We start from the raw sequence: 20,584 nt of genomic DNA on the forward strand, positions 1-20,584 counted from the left end.
CTTCCCTGGTTGGCACAGTGGTTAAGTCTCTGCACTCCCAATGTAGGGGGCCCAGGTTCAATCTCTGGTCAGGGAACTAGATCCCACATGCATGCTGCAACTAGGAGTTTGCACGCCACAACTAAGGAGGCTGCCTGCCGCAACTAAGGAGCCAGCGAGCTGCGACTAAAGAGCCCACGAGCTGCAACTAAGGAGCCTGCCTGCCGCAACTTAAGACCCGGCACAACCAAATAAATAAATAAATATGAAAAAGAAAAAAACCTTAATAGGAAGAGACTATAGTCCAATAAATACCCACATAATAGCAAAGTACTGTCCATATGTTAAATAGTATTAAGGACAAAAGACAAGAAAAGTTTTCTAAAGTAAAGAAAAAAATAAAAGTTTTTAAAAATCTTAAAAACAGGTATCTCCTTTACCCAATAATTCCACCTCTAGGAATTTATGATAATGAGATAATCAAACAAGCACAAGGTTGTTTATAATAGTAAAAATAGCAGAATGGAATTTGTGAATTTCTTAAAGCTCATTTGGGAAAAAAATGTTTATGCCACTGCTTTTCTCAGACTACGAAGTGTCAATATACTATCCTTTGAGGGAAATGTGAATAAATAACAAATGGTTCAATAAAATAACAAAAATACAGGTTAGTTGTTCAGATTTTCACAGTTAACTTATACAATCAGAAGTCTGGGATACTCAACTCAATTATACACATATTTATTATCCTATTTTAGACGTACGAACCTTCATCAATTCCTTTTTCCCTCTCCTGTTACCCAGCTTTAACACATTACACTTCTACAAAAGGGTAGGGAAAGCAAATTAACAGAAATTAAACTCAAACTAGGAAACTTGGCTCCTTAGTAAATTCTATTCCATTACCAGAACAGCTAAGCATGAATTTCTATGGTGATTAGGCCAAATCCAATAAATGAGTGCTTTCTTTGAAGTATTTTATACTAGTCCTTTATTCCTGCTACTAGTCCTAGGAGTCTCAACTATATTTCCAACTTAACAATGAGAAGTTTAAAAGTGTAAAGGCAAGAACTGGAAAAAGTATAGAGTTCGGAAGTGAAGATGCAAAGTATCCCAAGAAAACATCATTGTGGCAAACTGTAAGCTACAACGCTTTACATGGGTCGTCTCCAATCTAGAGATTTCCAGAAAGGAGACCTAGCCAAGTAATACGGGTTGTACTGGAATTGGATGAAACTGTACCTAATTTTATGGGAATAAAATGATTAACATGATTAGAATAGTTGACTCCAAATCAAGTCAGTACTAATCTTTAAATTCCTTTAGAAAGTTCTTATCCTTGTATTTCCTGATGCGGAGAAAATTTTGTAATGTTAATGAATGTAAAAGAGAACAGAGTTAAAGTCAAACTAATTTTATAAAATATAGCCAAACCTGCTTCTTTGAAGAGACTAAATAGAAATGCCAATCTTTCCCAACACCAAGTTTAGAGACATTATTTAATAATCTGCATTGTGAAGCAAGCATCTTTCCAGTAAGAAGTAGTGTCCTTATGCAGAATTCACTATAGTTAAATTATATTTCATACTGTCTGATCTACAGTTGAGAAGTTTATTAAGAATTATAGTAGAATACTCCCTTTGGTTTTGTTCTGATTGCTTATTTAGAAATTCCACTGCAGAACAAAGAGTTTGCCCTATAAACACTGACCACAGAAGGTATCGGCAGCTGTCTGTGTCTATGCAAGTGTGCACTGACTTCCAGGCTGTGTTCCTGGGCACTTGTCATTATCAAACACAGTATTCAAATATCACAGTATTCAAGCCAAATTAAATCAAATTATCTTAACTGACTTTACATCTAATGTAACAATGTTTCAAAGTACAAGAGGCACATTTTAAGCAATAAGGATAGAAAGGCATTTGGATTAAATACTCAAGTATACAGAAAACATCTCTGGGCACAAACGAACGGAAGAAAACGACAACTAGAGCATTTTAAGAAGACCTCTAATTCCATTTAAACATAAAAACTTTAAAGAATCAAGCATCCACCTGGATTGTAACTTAGTATCACTAAGTTAGCCCCAAATTGTAATGAACAATTCATTCAAAGTTACTAAATTTTAAATTCAATGAAACAAAATTGACAGACCATTTTTCCTAGTATACATTTTAACAGATGAATGTAAATAAATATATATTTCAATTTAAAAAGTACTTTACCCTTTGTTAGATAACCAGTCTGGCTTTGGGAATTAACAACAGCTTCAGTCCTCATAGAGTAAACTTATCTCTTCCAAGATTCCATTACTGCTTTATAGTTTGCAAGCACACCAAGAGTGTTAGGTGGTCCCTCACACATTCTGCAACAAACTGAAACAGAAAAGCGGAAGGCAGCTCTACTTTAAACTATTTGTGAAACAGGCACAAGAAAGAAAAGGTCTGAGATATATTCTAAGGGGGAAAAAAAGACCTTGCTGTGGTTACACACACTACAGATATTCAAACAAAGATGATGTTTGTTGAGGGTAAAAACATGCCTTTCAGGCTAGATCCCAAGTATGAACCACACCAGCCTACACCCAGCATTCCATCTAGTAACAAACAGGGGCTTTGAATATGCCTTAATCTTGCACTTCAAAATTAGCCACATTCTTATTACTTTTAATAAAACTTGTCTTGGAGCAATAAAGAAAAGTTGTATTTAAAACATTAAACTAAAGCTAAGTAGGAATACTCTTCTCGAGTACATTTTATAACTTAATTTTAATGATACTTTTTAATGTGAAAGCTTCAGCCCCTGTTTCAGACACTAAGCAAATGCATACTAAATTCTGGAGGGTTTTGGAAATATTTAACACACCACACATATACAAGTGAAATAAATGTTTCATGAAACAAAACGCATAGCTTACTTGCAGGGTGGCACTGTGAAATGTCCTATTTATTCTTTCCTTCTTCCCTTCACTGTTTTTTTTTTTTTTTTTAAAGGGTTGGGACCTACAATATGGAAAGTACTTTGCAAAAGTGACAGCCACCTTAGAGGCATGATTATGAACATTAATTACACTTAACTGGACACTAGTGAATTACGTTTACACTCAGCTTAAGCCAGGTGTAACATTCAATACAGTTAAAGATGTCAGAAGCTTAGAGAGAGGGAAAAAGTTCAAATCATAAACAAGGAATAAGAATCAGACTGGCATCAAATTTCTTATCAACTAGAAGGTAATGAAGCACTTATTTTCAAAGTTCTGAGGAAAAAAAAAATGATCATGAGCTTGGAATTCTATACCAAGCTAAACAACTGATTCGGTATGAGGAAAAAGTAAAAACGTTTACAGATATTACAAGGTGGGGTGAGCTGAAGAATGACTCCCCAAAATATGTCCACATCCTAATCTCTGGAACTTGTGGATGTACCTAATATGGCAAAAGGAATTTGCGGATGTAATTAAGTAAGGATCTTGAGGTGGGAAGGTGACCCTGGATGGTGAAGGTGGGCACAACGCAATCACAGGAATCTTATGAAAGGCAGCCAAGAAGGTCAGAGGAGGAAGTAGGTGTGAGGATGAAGGCAAGAGGCTGGAGTGATGTGAGGAAAGAAGGGGCCATGAGCCAAGGAAAGGAGGTGGCCTCCAGAAGCTCAGAAAGGCAAGGATGCCCATTCTCCCCTAGTGGCTCCAGAAGGAATCAGCACTGCTGACTTCAGCCCAGTGGAACTGATTTCAGACTTCTGGCCTCCAGCACAGTAAGAGAATCAATCTTGTTGTTTTAAGCCACCAAGTCTGTCATAGTTCGTTACAGCAGCAAGAGGAAACTAATACAATGATTCAGAGTTTACTGCCTAAACAATGTTTCTTTGACAAAGACTCTCTCCTTGTCCAAACTTTTAACCATCTTCTTTACTAGGCCTTGAGTCCTGTTTTAGCCTGCCTAGCCCAGCTGTAGCAAAAATCCTGCTAAGTCAGTTCAGTGAGAGTCCCCCAACCCTTGACATCTCTTTGCTCTTGATATCTGGTCAGATTCCTCATCCCCCACCCTTGATATCTGGTAACACTGGCCTGCCTCTACCAAAAATCCTGTTAAGTTGGTTTAGCAAGAATTCCATCCTTGAAGTCTCCTCTGAGTAATTTTCTATCCACCAAGGCCCTCGCTTGACTGACTGACTATAAATCTCTTATTTATAGGGATTTCTTTACTGTTTTAATAAGTGTCAGAATAATTTTTAACAGAATCAAAAAAAGGGGTAGACACAGGATCCATGCAATCTCAGGAAGCTAACTGTGTAGTTGCCTAGAGAGTGACCACCCTGCATTAGAATAGGGAATACAAGGTGTCTTCAAGAAGAAAGTGGATTCTAGGCAACATGTAGATCACAGATATTATTAGCGATACAGTGAAAGCTTACATATGAAAGACACCAAAAAGAGGATAAGAAGACTATTAGAAAATTCAGAACAAACAAAGCAGAGAGTGATAAAAGTCATGGTCAAATATGAAGCAATGTACTAAGGGGCATGGCTATGAATTTGATACATGTGGGAAAAGTGAATTCATCTGACCTTGACACTTTCAACATTAGGATTATATTTCCTTCCTACATACTTCATCATAATGTTTGAGATTGAAGTAAATTATATTGACTACTGACACTGTGATTATATAAGGATTTTATTGGCTTTTAATGTTCATAATCAACTATATACAAAGCGTCTAAAATGGAACTCTGATCTGCACACTTCCACACACCCCACTCCAAACCTAAGTCCCCCCTTCCTAGAAGCAGCCACCGTTATCTCCCAAAACTATTCTCCACACTATACAAGAATCTGCATGTATGTATGCACATACACATATACTTAAATGTCCCTTTTCTATTTAAAAACTAGAACCATTCTATAAATAATTCTAGATCTTACTCTTTTTTGCTTAACAGTACATCTTCGAGCTTATGCATATCAACACCAATAAAGGCTTAGCAACCAGTTCCTGCAGGGAAGAAGTTTAGGCTGTGAGCCCTGGTTTGTGGCACCTGCCAATTTCTATGCTGCGAATATTCCTACTGTGGCAGCCACTTACCAAGGTACCAGTGTGATGTCACCAGACGCATAGTTCAGGCTGGGTCCAATATATCAGTGGATCTACCTCAACCTTTTTTACAGCTGTAAAATTTCCCAATGCACGAACATAATTTATTCAACTAGTCCTCTCTTAGGAATTCGAACTAGGATAAACTAGAGAGTCAATTTGTAATGAGAGTTAAAGGTGAAACATTATGAGGTAAAGAGCTTAACAGGTTACTGTAACCAAAGGCAAGCGGAAAAAAAAGAGGAAGCAGAAACTACCAGTAAGCTGAGAAAAAGATGCTTCAGAGAGGAAAACGGTACCCAATACGCAGAGCAAAGCAGAGTCACCATCAGAGAGACCTTTTAGCCTAAAAAAAAAAAAAGAGAGTCTAGCCCGCCTCTGAGCTGCTGCTGCAGTTGCTGGCTCTCCTCTCCTGCTCAATGCATGTACACAAAGCAAATGCCTTCTTTCTCCTGAAATGATCTGAGTGAATTACCCATGTCTATAATCTGAGTTCTTTAATTCCATCTCAGCTTTCAACCAAGAGGCCCTAAGTAACGATGGTGCCTAAACAATGTTTCAGTTATTTGTGAGCGCTTTCGTAGAATACTATGGACTAAGATACACCAATTATAAAGATTCTTCTAATGATAAAATCTTAAAAGGCACCATTGCTAAAAACGTCAGCATTTATTTTGCCATGCTCTAGATCCAAGGCTGAAGGGAATGCTCAGAGGAGAAATGAGCCGAGTTAAACAGATCAACATCAAAACACAACTAAAAACAAAATAAAGGAAGGCACACCAGTCACAAGAGAACCTGAAATACCACTTATTTTAACTAGTTATTCTGTGAGAGATAAAATTCAATACGGACACTTAAAAGTGACGTATACCTACTCTCCCCGCAACAAAGTTTATTACTGGGTAGCATCCCGGGAGAGCTTCACATCCTTAGCCAAAAGCTCCACCTGGTGGTCCTGTGAGCACTGATCCCAAATCTCCGGTCCCTTTTACCCTAATCCATGCTCCTGCGCCCTCCAGCACAGTCCCACCTCCACCTCTCACAGCTCAGTTAACTCCACCTTAAACAAGTGTCGTATCAAAAATGTACAACCTCAAAAACCCATTTCTCTCCTTCTTCCTTCCCCCACTAGAGTAGTAATCTCAGAAAAATCATTTGGCTTCCTCCCCTCTTTCCATGTTAACTTGGAAACAACATAACAACAAGATTCTGATCACAGCTGCGATTATAAAAATAGTGCAACTAATCATGATCAAGGAAGGGACAGCCAAAGGCTGAAAGTTAAATACAGGAAAGAACCAATGCCATAAACCCAAAAGTCCTCAGAAATGCCCCACTTTCCACTTCGAAAGAGCCACACAAGCTTCCACATACATCTTCATACTCCTCTGGTAATAAGCACTGTCTGATACAACAAAAGTGTTCAAACAATAAGCCTAAGTGCTCTTCAATTTTAGCTTTTAACTGTCAGTGTAAATATGATTTATACCTTTCCATTCAAAATATTTCTATTATCTCACTAGTAGCATGATATCAGCATTTTCTATTATATCATGTTTTCATTTGTAAATTTTTCATTCAGTTTGCAGAACACATTTCTTCAAACAAATTCTTATATAGAAGCCCAACTTTCAAGCAAGGAGAGTGATGGGGTTGACGAGAGATAAAGCAAAGTCCTCGTGTTAGCACGTTTGTCATCTACTGCTCAAATGAGTTCTCTTCCAACAGTTTCCCAACTGCCATCGCCACCTCCCTTTCATAGAGTCCTCTCAATTCTCTAGGCCCTTCTCTTGCTTCTACAAATAAAAAGATTAACATTTTATAATTGGTAGGTTGTCTGTACGTTGTTTTGTTTGTAGGCATATATATTTTAAGACCTGTAAGAATAGGACACATCTCCAATATTTTAAACATGGAGCACCCAGCATCAGGTAGATATTTAATATTTCTAAAACTAATAAAATATTTTAAATCATAATTTTAACAACAATTCCAGGGAAGGCTTCTATTACTTGCTTCCTGAATTCTAGAAAGATGAGAAACAAAATAAATTTAAAGTCCTACAATTACTGACAAGGACTCATTATAACAGGATAATTTTTTTCCCTAAAATTTAATCATGACTACAGACCTACTAGAGGATCCACCTTACCAATGCCCATTGCCATAAAGGTAGAATTGGTTACTGGTAGAACTGGCCTTTAGATCTACTGTATTTACCATCTGTTACCCACAACAATTTACTGAATATACTTACTTCCATGTCACTTCTATTAAACTGTAATCTCCACAAACAAAAGACAGTATCTCATTCATCTTGGTATCTCTCATATCCATCACAGTGCCCGGCACACAGTAGTTGCTCACTAAGTATTTCTTTTGAAAAATTACTCAAAATTAGTTACTAATGTGAATTATTCAACCAGGTAAACACAATATATCAACTTATTTTAAAAATTAGATTTATAAGCTATTTTCCAGATATAGCTTTACTGCAAAAGAAAAAAGAAAATATATGCTTCTGCTAAAGATTCTTACCTTTCTTATACATTTTATTCTGTTTTTTTTTTAAGTCTATTTCAAGGTAGCATTTGAAATATTATTAGGACTCAGACATGAGAAGTCACAATCTATTTCTGATGAGCACTTCTGATTATTTGCAAGACCTTCATATCCATTAAGGAATGAATGAATACATGCATCAATAAGTGTATGTATGTACTATGTGGCTACTGGAAGATGAAAGAAACCAGAGATTTGTTTGTTACGTCTGTGTTCCAACCTCACACTTCCTCTTTTTCCAGCTCCCCAACCTACTCACAGACCATCACTGTCTCACTTCCTTTACTGGAAGCTCCAGCTCACTCAGCTCCGTGTGCCCCCATCATGCTTCAAGCTCAAGTGAAGGGCCTTCAGCTAGAGAAACACTCCCAACTCCCTCCCACTCTTCCTTCACTCCTCTCTCGGGAGCAGGGGAGTTGGGGATGGGCTTGGCCGAGCTCCTCGCTTTCTCACCCAGCCATCCCATCAGAAGGGCACATCCCTTCTGATACCCTCTCTATGCAGGAAAGCACCTGCCCTGATGGGAGGCCTGGGGTTGCTTGGCTGTGCTAGTCACCCGGTGGGTAAATCTAAGTCAAGAGAGGCTAATAAGCCCTTTCCACTTCAGATCTAACGTGCCCTCCAATCAGCCAAAAGATTTTGCTCTCCATCTGTCAATGTCTCCTGTGTTACTTCTCAAAAAGAAAGAGCATTACTACTGGTTCCCTAGAACTCCCAAAATCAGACTAGTAACTCCAACGTTTATGTGTAAGATGATTCACAGAGAAAAAGGATAGGAAGTGATGTAACAATGTTTAAATACCATTACTACTGATGAGAAACATAATTATTACTTGTTGAATGTGAGTTTGATTTCCACATTTGGCAGCAGGGTTGAATGACAAAATTGCCAACAACAGATACCTAGAACCAAGACAAGCGTATGAGTCATTTTACTCACTTCAACCTGCCTACAATTGCTGGCAGACTCAAGACTACACCTTAGCAGTTTTTCTAGCAGCATGAGAGCATGATTGTAGTAACAGATGACACAAGACTGGTGTGTAACAACTCCTTGCTTGTGGATACTTTATAACCTGCTTAGTGCAGGTTTAATGCGTACCAGACATTTACCATGCATTTACTATGCATAAACTCACATAATCCTCACAGCAACCTACTCTGTCAGTTTTATGACCCTCCCTAGTTTACACACAGGGAGCGTGATGTTCGAAGAGGCGAAGTGATTCAGGTCCTACAGGAAGTAAGTGGCAGAGCAGAGTCTGGCTGTCTGACTTCAAAGCCCTGTTTCTAACCGCCACACTATTTGTTAAAGTATAAGTGAGTGATCTTTTTCTATTTCTTCTCACTTCTGCTAGTGCTTACATTTCTTTTCTTAGAAACAAATCTATTTGTGATTCCTATGAATTTTGACAGTTGTTTTCTGGGTTCCAGTAGCCTTCCAATCTTATCACACTAAATTGTCAATTATTTGTGCAAAATGGAGACCAATGGTGTTGTGTAGAATCCAAGAACCATTTATATAAAATATTCTTTGTGATCATAACCTCCTCTATTACATTTTAAGTGGTGTATCAATACTTTAGGATAGTAACAGGAAATGACCAAGAAACAGGCAAAAAAAATTGACAGGATAATCACCAAATTACTGAAGTTAACTTTACTAAAATACTTTATGCTTTTAGTAGATACTAAATCAAATGTCTTCACGATTAATTTCTATGATTACAGAAAGAATTCTGTTGAATCCACTTCATTCCCTTAACTTTCACAACTCTTTCAGCTCATTCGGAATTGTAAGCATGTATAGTTTTATTAATTACAAAAACCTTTGTGTTGAATTCAGCCCAATGGGTATTAATAACAAATGATGCAATTACAGCAAATTCTTGTAGACCAGATATAAGACAAAGAGAATTCACAGACTGCTCACCCTAATAGCAAATAACTAATTCCACAGATAGCTTGGCAAGCCTTATTGTAAACCCAAAGGTAACTTTTCTACTCTTTAAATCAAAAATGCAAATATGCAAAAACCAAATTGTGCCCAAAATGAGACATGAAAACAAGAACTAAGTATTACCTACAACAACTGAGTAGTAAACAGGAAGAAATGCATTAATACATAAACAAAAGTATAAGCTATGCAAGTATTTGGTCCCCAAATGGCCCTTAGGTTCAAATTGGAACATAAGGCCATCAAAAGCCAGCAATGTGGGATACAATAAATGTAAGTGTTCATATCACACTGAAGCTGTCATTCATACAATCATTAAAAAGAGAGACAGGGCTTCCCTGGTGGCGCAGTGGTTAAGAATCCACGTGCCAACACAGGGGACACGGGTTCGAGCCTTGATCCAGGAAGATCCCACATGCCTCGGAGCAACTAAGCCCGTGTGCCACAACTATTGAGCCTGTGCTCTAGAGCCCGCGAGCCACAGCTACTGAAGCCCGCATACCACAACTACTGAAGCCCACACGCCTAGAGCCTGTGTTCCACAAGAGAAGCCACCGCAATGAGAAGCTCTCGCACTGCAACAAAGAGCAGCCCCTGCTCGCCGCAACCAGAGAAAGCCGCACACAGCAACGAAGACCCAACACAGCCAATAAATAAATAAATCTATTTTTTTTAAAAAAAGAGACAGAGCTCTAAACTCTGACACAACACCACTTAACTCTCACAACATACAACACACCTCACCTAACAAATCCTAACAACATGATCTATACATATTACACAACAAACATCAAAACTGCTATACATACAGGGGTAGTCATTGATCAGGAGTCTAGATGCATTAAGTACCAACAAAGAGCCAGGCTCATAAGTAATAGCTAGCACTTATTCTGCACAATCTAAAGTCTTATGTGTATTATTTCATTTAATGTCTTCACATCTAAACTACGAGGTAGGTATCATTATCATTCATTTAAGAGACAAGAAAATTGTTAGGTTAATGAACTTGCAAGGATCACACAGCTTTGAAGTTGGAGAATTGGCGTTCAGACCAAGACAATAAGGCTTCAGAGCGCTCTTAATCACTCCACACGGTCTTTGAATAAATAAAATAGCATGCAAATGAACAAAGGTTTATCAAGAGGATCTGTCAACAGGAATCATCAAAATAGCATTAAACAAGGGCAAGAGGCCAAGGAAATACCCTCCAGTCAATAGGAAGCCAATGTGTTTCTGAAGAGAAAAGAGGCCAGAAAAGCTGTGGAGAAAATGAAGATCACTCAGGAAGGAAGAACAGTTTATCCTGCCTGTTAACAATGAACACTTGTTTGCTGAGCTTTTAATACCTATTAGGCACTGTGCTAGGTGTACGGAAAACCTCATTTAATATTCAAACAACCCTATTATCATTTACATTTTGCAGATGACAAAAATGAAACGTAGAGGTCAAGCAACTTGTCCAAGGCTAAATTATCATCAGAGCTCAACTCAAACCCACATCTGAAAGGCTCCAAAGTCTGTGTCCACCTGCCCATTATGCGAGAGAGAGAGAGAGAGAGAGAGAGAGAGAGAGAGAGAGAGAGAGAGAAAGAGAGAGAGAGAGAGAGAGAATGTGTGTGTGTGTGTGGTGTGTCTAAACTAATAAGGTCTATACTACCTAGAAACTGGTGCACAGTCACCAGGAAGTGGGTTAGTTGACTCCAGTGTGCTCGAAACTACTGTTCTTTTGTTTCCACAGTGAATATATCCTACTCCAATAAAAAGAAAAGTCTTCCTAGATCTGAAAATGATTACTTTCCAAAGTTACTTATTCCTGTACACTTTCAGATACCCAAGCTTCCAAGGTTTCACTCCACTGATTCCATAAAGCTGTCAGAGTTTAAAGGATATAAAATGCATTTTCACAGTATCTGATTATTATAAACAAGGAAGCAGATTTTTCTAAAGTTTAAATTGAGGCAGCTAACTATTGTTTTCATATACAACTAGATACAATTATACAATTAAGCTTTTTTTTTTTTTTTTTTTTTTTAAATTAATGCTTTACTAGTTACCAACTGCCAGACCCTGGGCAGGAAACAAGAAGGCAGGGGCTCCGCACCAGTCGCATCTTACATGGTTTTTCATTCATACCGTCTATTCACTATAATCCAGTCCTACACTTTTCTTCTTTTTTTACAAACCCTTTCAACCACGTCTTTATTTTCTTCTATATACAATACATGATGTTCTTCAGAGTAAAGATTCATTAGCTCTAAAGTATACCAAACTTTAAAAAATAATATTCCCAACACATCTCCTACTGGCAATTGGTAGTATATAAACATTGTACAAAGATTTCAGTATTTCCCTGACAAAGACACCTTAATAAAACAAAATAGACATTGTTCACCAAAGTTAAAGGAATGGGCAGTGAAGTTCTCACATCATTGTTTCAATGGTGGCACAGATGCTTCACAAAACATCCACTTACTAAAAGCATTCTATCAATCCAATCTGAATATCATCTTGGAACATAAATGTGCATAATTTAAAGAAAGATCAAACACCTTCACAAATTCTTAACTCTTGACTTATACAAATACCAAAATATAAGTAAAAGCATTTTCAAGCTGAGTTAGAGAAAAATCAGCACAGCAGTACACTAATATTACCCTATCTTCAATAAATAACCATCTAGGACCAAGAAACAAATCTTCTTCATTTTTGGCATTTTGTTGGTTACCAGCAGAGTAGGTAATAAAGTTTCCTTAGCTTTACCCTTGGACAAAATTTGAAAAATTGGGAAAGTAGGCACAGTGTATGTAGCCATGTATTTATTCAGCAGCATTGATGGAGGGCCAGCCAGGTGCCCAGGACCATGGCACAGAGTGAGCAGGTCGGGGAGCCTGGCAAGCAGCGGGGGACTCATGCCACATGGCGCCAAAGACTGCAGGAGAAGGACACGCCATGCGTTGTGAGAGCAAAACAGAGAGAGCAATCGAGGCTGGCTGAGTGAGTCGGGGAAGGCCTGAAAGAGGAGGGGATCGTTCCTGTGACAGCTCAGCTGGACTGAACAATGCAAAATATTTCCCTGGTCTTGAAACTCTGCCTACATTGTACACCTTGCCCTCCGTTCTTCTCCTTCCTCCCTTGCTACTTTTTCTCAATATTTTGTGTTAATTCCTTCCCTTCTGTCTACCTTTCGAAGACAAGGCTCCCCAGGATTTGCTGTCTAGGATTTGCCCCAGCTCATCCTTGGCATTCGTCAGTTTTTAACATTTCAGTTTCAATACTGGAGCAAGTTATCCTAAAAGCCACGGCGTATAACCACCAGCAGGTCCCTGAGGTGTGAGTGTGAACCAGCCAGTGTGTGAGTGAGAGAGCTGGTCACCTGCCGCAGAGGGAGCCCCACTGCCTGGCCGGCGCCTGTCCCTATGCACTGTCACCAACACACCAAATCTAATGGGGCAGGGGGAGGGGAGGGTAAAGAAAAACTGAGCAAAACAAAAAATTGAATGGCTTCAAAAAGAAAACAACCTGGCAATATTTTGGAAGTACTTCTAAATTGAGGGGCCTGCTATAGTAACACAGCATGAGCCCCTCTAGAGGTGACCCACAGAGGTCTTAACTGATGGATCTCACCAGAAGTGTGCCAGCGGAAGCCTACAGTTATCCCAACACCAAGCACCAAATCATCAACAAACAAACAAACAAAAACACCATGAAGAGAAAAAAAGACTGAAATGAAATGCACCAAAATGGTAACATTTTAACCTCTGAAAGGAAGAAATATGAATAATTTTATTTTTTTCTTTGCAGTTTTGTATTTTTTGAATGATCAATAATAGGCATATACTACTTTTATTAAAAAATATGCTTTTATAAAAAATATAAAGATGTAATATTGATATATGTTAGAAAAAATTTTTTAAAATTTTCCAACACATTTTAAGCTTTTTAATAAAAGAGCATGCTGACTAGAAAACAGACTTGCTCCTCAGTCTTTTTTATGAGGTTTTAGATGAAAAGCTATGAAACAATTTTTGAGGAAAGTCATCTACAGTCATCAAAATGACTCTGCTCTATCTCTATGGATACCTAAAAATTCCATTTGAAATATCTAATAATCAATCATGTAAGTGAATGAAGGTGAGATTAAGAATATAAATACCAGCTTTCCCTTGGAAAAATGAGGTGGATTAAGTCTTCCAATATGTATTAATTCAAAAATTACTGAGCATAATTTATTGCCATTGCACTGTGAATACATATGGATAAAACATAATTCTTCAAAAAGATCACAGTTTTCAGGACTTTGCTGGTGGCACAGTGATTAAGAATCCACCTGCCAATGCAGGGGACACAGGTTCGAGCCCTGGTCGGGGAAGATCCCACATGCCACGGAGCAACTAAGCCCGTGTGCCAGAACTACTGAGCCTGCGTTCTAGAGCCCACGAGCCACAGCTACTGAGCCCATGTGCCACAACTACTGAAGCCCGTGCACCTAGAGCCCGTGCTCTGCAACAAAAGAAGCCACCGCAATGAGAAGCCCGCGCACCACAACAAAGAGTAGCCCCCGCTCACCGCAACTAGAGAAAGCCCATGCGCAGCAACGAAGACCCAACGCAGCCATAAATAAATAAATAAATAAATAAATTTATTTTAAAAAATCACAGTTTTCTGAGTCAGAAAAATAATCAACTGTAAATAATGTGATAAATGCCCCTCAACAGATATCTTTTTTAAATGCTACAGAGAAGCCAATAGGAAAAAAGCAAAGTCAGAAAAAGACTTTACCTACAAGGCAGCATCTGACCCAGGTCTTACAAGAATGGTGGAAACTCACCATTTGGACAAGTGGAGAAAGCCGTGACGTTCTAATAAAAAGCTGGAGTCCATGGTGACAGTACAGCTATTTCAATAGCACCTATGGCAACAGTCATGTTGGGCAGGAAAGACAGGTCTTTAAACTTTTATCATTTTTCCTTCCCCTTCTCTTTTCATGATATCCCACCCATCCACTGGAACAGAAGGTAATCTCTTGGTGCAAAAGTTAAGTGTACACAGGAAAATAAGCAAAGGAAAAGATTTGGGGATTAAAAATTAGTTTGAGGCCATAAATAAAATGAAATAAACTTACCAACAACTCATCTTTTGATACATTAACATATCATTATTACAGAGGTATTCATTCATTACTACCTGGGTCATTCAGAATTGAATGACTAAGAGAATGGTAATCGTAAGTCTTTTATTAATGATGTAAAATTCTGCTCAAAACACAAATTTTAAAAACAAGTCTAATCACATCCAAATATATTTTCCTTTAATATTATGAAGTGCCTATATAATGTATTCATTAATTTCCTAATAATGAATATAACATATTTGAGAAAAACAGCAGTAGTAGCGTACAGATTTCCAAAAGAAACTTGCACCATTACATTCAAGATTTAAAGACAAAAACAAAACAAGTCTTAAATGCAACTGACTGATGAGAGAAAAGGGGAAAGGGCTGCCATCAGGCTCCAGGTAACACCTTGTCTGGAGATCCTGAAAATTTACATTTAAGGTTTCTTGACAGTAACCTATAAATCCCATTCCCACTCCAACGCCTCACCCTCAATTTACCTCAAAAACTTATACACAGGTTCAATCAGGTTCTAAGTCATTATTTTACACAGCAGCCGAAGAATAAAACTCTTTTAAGAAGTCATTAAATGGGACAAAGCCTCTTCCAGAATACTGTACTTGATGAGTTATGCCAATTTCCACATACTCCAGGAGACTGACTATAAAAATACATTTTACATAAAAGACTTGCAATCCTTCTCATTGTGGAAAGTATTTCTTAGAAAGCACTATTACCTACTCATTGAGTAAACTATCTGAAATTACAGAATGCATTTAGAACAGTAAACCAAATTCCTCTTTTATGAGTAAATAAGCATGACCAACTTCACAATGCAGCAAAAAAGACTGGAAACGACATAAATGTTCATCAATTCAGCTGTTAAAAATCATGAAGCAATATTCTGTACTGATTTGATTTGGATTCATCTCCAAGATATACTAGAGGGGGGAAAAAGGCAAGGTTCAGAACAGTGTGTATAACACACTACTGGGGTCAGGGATGTACATAAATACACAAAGTTAACGGCGGTTGTCCTGGGGGAGATGAATGGAAAGGACACTTATCTCTCACTGGATAACCTTCAGTACACTTTGAATTGTTTACCATGTACATGTGCCACCTTACCAAAACATAACACATAAAAGTTTTAACAACTGTAAAGATAATTAATAGGAGAAAAATCCTTCCTCAGGAAAAGGGTGAAGATTTACTACTGCTCCAGCATAGCTGCTTCTGCACAAGCAGATGGTCCCTTATTTTAGTCTCCAGAGACCTCTCAAGTGCAAGGCCACCTCAGCTTTTCCTGATGGAATGGATTCACCTTCCAGTTGTCTTTACTGCTCTAAAGGAAGGAAAGGAAGAACAGAAATTCAAAGATAGAAACTATTGTCAGATGCAAAACTTATTCTTTCCGGTGACCAAACGAAAACCAATGAATACTTTCACCTCCAGCAGCCCATGCAGGCAGGGGGCCTGTGTCAGCGCAGGAAGAGGAGATTAAGGGTCTATATTCTATTTTCTTGGTATATGGCTAGAAAACTAGGCCCTCTACCACAATAATCTGTAAAAGGATCAGCGCTTTACTGAGAACTGCAAAAATTAAACAAAGGCTAATACATTATATTTTATGCTATTTAGGGCTGGTTCACATACTTTAAAAAAAAATAAGCACAAGCCAAATGGCAAAACTGACAGGAGAATCTGCCTCAGCAACTCACACACAACTTTCCTATCAGTTTACTTACCAGAGGGGATTTTTATTGCTGACAAATCTGGGTGGTTTTGTAATGGATGTCTTACACCAGGGGGTCCCCAACCCGCGCCCCCCCAACCCCCGCCCCCGTGGACCGTCTGCGGCCAGTTAGGAACCGGGCACAGCAGGAGGTGAGCGGCCGGCAAGCAAGGGAAGCTTCACCTGCTGCCCCCGTGGCTCGCATTACTGCCTGAACCATCCCCCCTACCCCCCCACCCGGCCGGGGAAAAATTCTCTTCCACAAAACATTATAAACTTGCGTTTATAATGTTTTTGAAATGGCTTTAAAGCCCTTTAGAGGGTATTTTTTTCATTTAAACTCATATCTTCCTTATGACACTGATCTTGCCAACTGCTTTTTTTGCCAACTGCAGTCCTTTTCAAGAACATAACTTTAATAAACTTGCTGACAAACAGATTACATTTATAATCTGTTGTGAATGGCAACAGATCACTGTGAATGGCAAGTTACTTTAACTGACCATTTTTTTTTTTTTTTGTTTTGCGTTACGTGGGCCTCTCACTGTTGTGGCCTCTCCCGTTGCGGAGCACAGGCTCCGGACGCGCAGGCTCAGCGGCCATGGCTCACGGGCCCAGCTGCTCCGCCGCATGTGGGATCTTCCCGGACCGGGGCACGAACCTGTGTCCCCTGCATCGGCAGGCGGACTCTCAACCACTGCGCCACCAGGGAAGCCCTAACTGACCATTTTTAATACAACCAATTTAATGGGTTCTTTGGTTTCCAATAAAGCCATCAATGCTTTGACAACTTCACACACTCACTACGCGCAAAGCTCTTTGCAAGTACTGAGAAACATAGAATACTGAAACACAGTATCTACCCTCAAGATGTTTACAACCCTGTAAATGAATAAAAGTATCCTTACCCTAAGAGATGTGTTCCCCAGCAAGGAAGCAAGGCAAAAGTAACAATCCTTAAAGCGCATCACACCCTCTATGGGGAACAACAGCGTTACTACACAACTTAAACTGTTTTTAACTAGACCAGAAAACTACATAGCATTTAATGAACTAACTCTAAGAGGTGATTATCTAAAGATAGAACAGAGTTTTGGTGAGATCATTCTTCTGTTTACTTCAATATTATAAATGAGAGCCGATGTGGATTTTTCTTCTAGGAGATGCCTTCAGTTTGACTTATGTTCCTCGAGAAATCTAAGCATATCTAGAAATCAGAAGCTCAAACTGCTTGGCACTAGGAAAGCCAACAGAAACCAAAGTTAATTGCCTACTTCCCTTCAAACCCTATCAAGCACCATAAATCTTGTGGGAAATGTGGTTATCTTTGTTTATAATATGCTTTAGTAAAGGCCTTCCTACTGAATTATGTCTGGAATGTGTGTATATACGTAAACACCCACAAAAACCCTAGCTTTCCTAAAATCTACAGTCAATAATTTCAAAAAAGTCTTATTAAAGTGAAATCAATATTGTTTCACAAATTTGTCCATATACCAGTAATTTTACCCCATTTTTAAAATCCAATTCAACAGAATTCTTAATAACTTCTCTACCACTTATTATTGATGTAAACTTGGGCCACAACCTGTGTGAGCTTCAGTCTCCTTACCTGTACAAGAGATACACGGTGATAAGAACAAGCGCGTAGCTAACATTTACTAAACGTCTACAACGTGTCAGGTACTGGCTCTAAGCTAAGCATAATGTTCTAGGCGTATATTCTCAAGCAATGATCATATGTAAACTCAAACAACCCTACGGTGTAGTCACTATTATTATCACCAAATTACAGATGAGGAAAACAAAGGCATTCAGAAATTTCCAAAGGTCTCGCAGCCAGGTGCCAGGTGCCAGAGCCCAGACTATCGAGAACCCAGAAGCCATATTCTAAATTAAGATACAGCTGCCTAAAAATTGTAAAAATCTCCTGTCCAACCTGTAGAATTCTTGCAAACATCCCATTTAATCAGGCTCATAAAAGCATTCCAGAACTTTTAAGTGCCATATAAACATAAGACACTAATTATGAATAAAGTCTTTAAGATTGATAAAATTGATTGTGTAGGTACCTAAGTAAAAATCAAAATTAAAAAGAAAAGTTAAAGGGATTAAAGGGAACCTCAAAATGTATCCAGCTCAACCTCCCCCAAATGATGACCTTCCCTCCATAACATTCTTAATAAGTGGTCACTCTAAATGCAGTGACCTTCAATGCTTCCAGAGATGAACTCTCACAAGTCATCCCCTTCCATCTTAAAACATTCTAATTATTATTAGAAATGTTTTCCTTTTAGTTCTAAACAAAATTGGGCTTTTGCACATGACAACCCATAAATACAAATCACTGATATATTCACACTGCACACATGACATTTTATTAAAGTTCCCTTTGAAATGTGACACCTAAATCCAACATGACAGCCCAGAAAAAGTCTGAGGTGAGGAGAACAACAGCTCTATTACCGCCCTTGATCTGCAACCAAACCAGGCTGGCAAGTCAACGTAATGCGCTCCAATTTAGCATATATGTAACATCTCTCAACCTCCTCTTAGGAGCTGTCTCAATTGCTATGTAGAGGTTGACATTTTATCTTTTTTAGTCAAGCTTTTTTTCATTTTGGTCCACTATTCTAGCCTGTAAGATCTTCGTAAATCTCCATTTCATAATCTTATAAGCTTCGTCAACTCTGTACCCTCCTCCTTCCATCATAAATCCAATGATTATAACTGAATTTTTATTCTAGCCACCGAAAAGCTGTTGAATAAGCTAAGACCCTAGGACACACTGGCAAAGACCTTCACTCTGATATAAATGAATTACTTTAAACATGATCCATCAATCATTATAAAATCCTTACATGACCAATTACTTCTAGTCTATGGTGGCATCATAGAAGACTTTATCACATACCTTTCTAACACCCAAATAAAACCTATCTCTAACATTTCCTTAGGTGGTCTATTCAGTGACAACAACAAAGAAGGAGGTTGCATTAGTTTATTCTTATTATACCCAGAAAAGCTCCTAAAGATCGCTTCCTTTTAAATGCATTCATAAGCCATTATTTAATAAAATCAAGCTAGAATTCTGATTCAAATTATCATGAAACTCAATCATTTCTAATTACCAGAGTCTCCCCTTGCTCCTCTCTGAGTCCATTCTTCAGGTACTTTCTCCATGTTTTATTACCCTTACAAGACTATTCACAATTACTACAAAACCGTCCAAGACTATATTACTCCACTTATCCTAAAGTCCTGACTTAAAGGGTGTTACCACCTTCTAACCTACATTGGGCTTCAACTACGGCTCATTTCTGTCCATTCCCTTATCCGTTTGAAGATAATTTTGCTTTGACAAAACAGAAAGGCAGTTGGATGCAAAAGAGTCTGGGACTCAGATGCTCTCTCTCTCTCTCTCTCTCTCTCTCTCTCTCACTCTCACGTTTACACATTACCTGCCCTGAACAGCAGGCCTATCTGGTCCTTAGTGACCTTCCGGTACCAAATTATGCTTCTTAAGATGTTTTTGACATGCTCCACACTAATCACAGATGTCAATTCATCTGCGCTTGATCCTTCCTGACACTGGTTTTCTAAGTACCTACTGCTCTTTTCATTCATTATTGGTTACAAATCTTTTCTTCTACCTTTCATTCAAGCCCTTGAACTCAAAGAGCACCTTTAAGCAGCTACTGCATTTTGTGTAAATTCCTTCATCTTTTCTTTCTCATTAAAATCAGTAGCCATTGTAGATTTTTCTTTTATTGATTCAGGTCTCCTTTTAGAGTCTGTGAATATAAGCAAGCCCACCTTCACACTAATATTTTTCTAAATCACTTTCCTAAAGATAATCATATATCATAACTGGTTACTGAACTTTCTTCCTTAGAACTTGACAGATTCTAAAAAGTTACCATCACTTCTACATTACCAACAAACACCCCCTCATTAGTTTGAATTAGCCCTGAAAAGCAGTTCCCTTCATTGTTCTTATAACATCCTAAAATATATACTTACCAGTAAGAATACAAGATGGATTTATTTATATTTGAATAAGCACTGCTGTCAAGCTTAAATTCTTGGTGAAAGAAGATGGTTACAAATGATAGCAAAGTCTCATAGTCTAAATGATTCAA

At 38.3% G+C, this 20,584-nt stretch overlaps 1 protein-coding gene across 2 annotated transcripts in view; it reads right to left on the reverse strand.

The window, feature by feature from the left end:
• Nucleotides 1-20,584, reverse strand: part of USP6NL (USP6 N-terminal like) — a 104,476-nt gene that overhangs the window by 63,061 nt on the left and 20,831 nt on the right. Inside the window, exon 1 of one of the 2 annotated variants that reach the window (XM_065872251.1) lies at nt 2,205-2,259. The exons of the other annotated variant lie outside the window; for it this stretch is intronic. Within the exon in view, the coding sequence (XP_065728323.1) occupies nt 2,205-2,259 (55 nt within the window). Of the gene's footprint in view, nt 1-2,204; nt 2,260-20,584 lie in introns of those variants that run through there. 2 annotated transcript variants of the gene reach the window in all.

This window comes from Phocoena phocoena, chromosome 2 (assembly GCF_963924675.1).
Source record: "Phocoena phocoena chromosome 2, mPhoPho1.1, whole genome shotgun sequence".
Taxonomy (NCBI): Eukaryota; Metazoa; Chordata; class Mammalia; order Artiodactyla; family Phocoenidae; genus Phocoena; species Phocoena phocoena.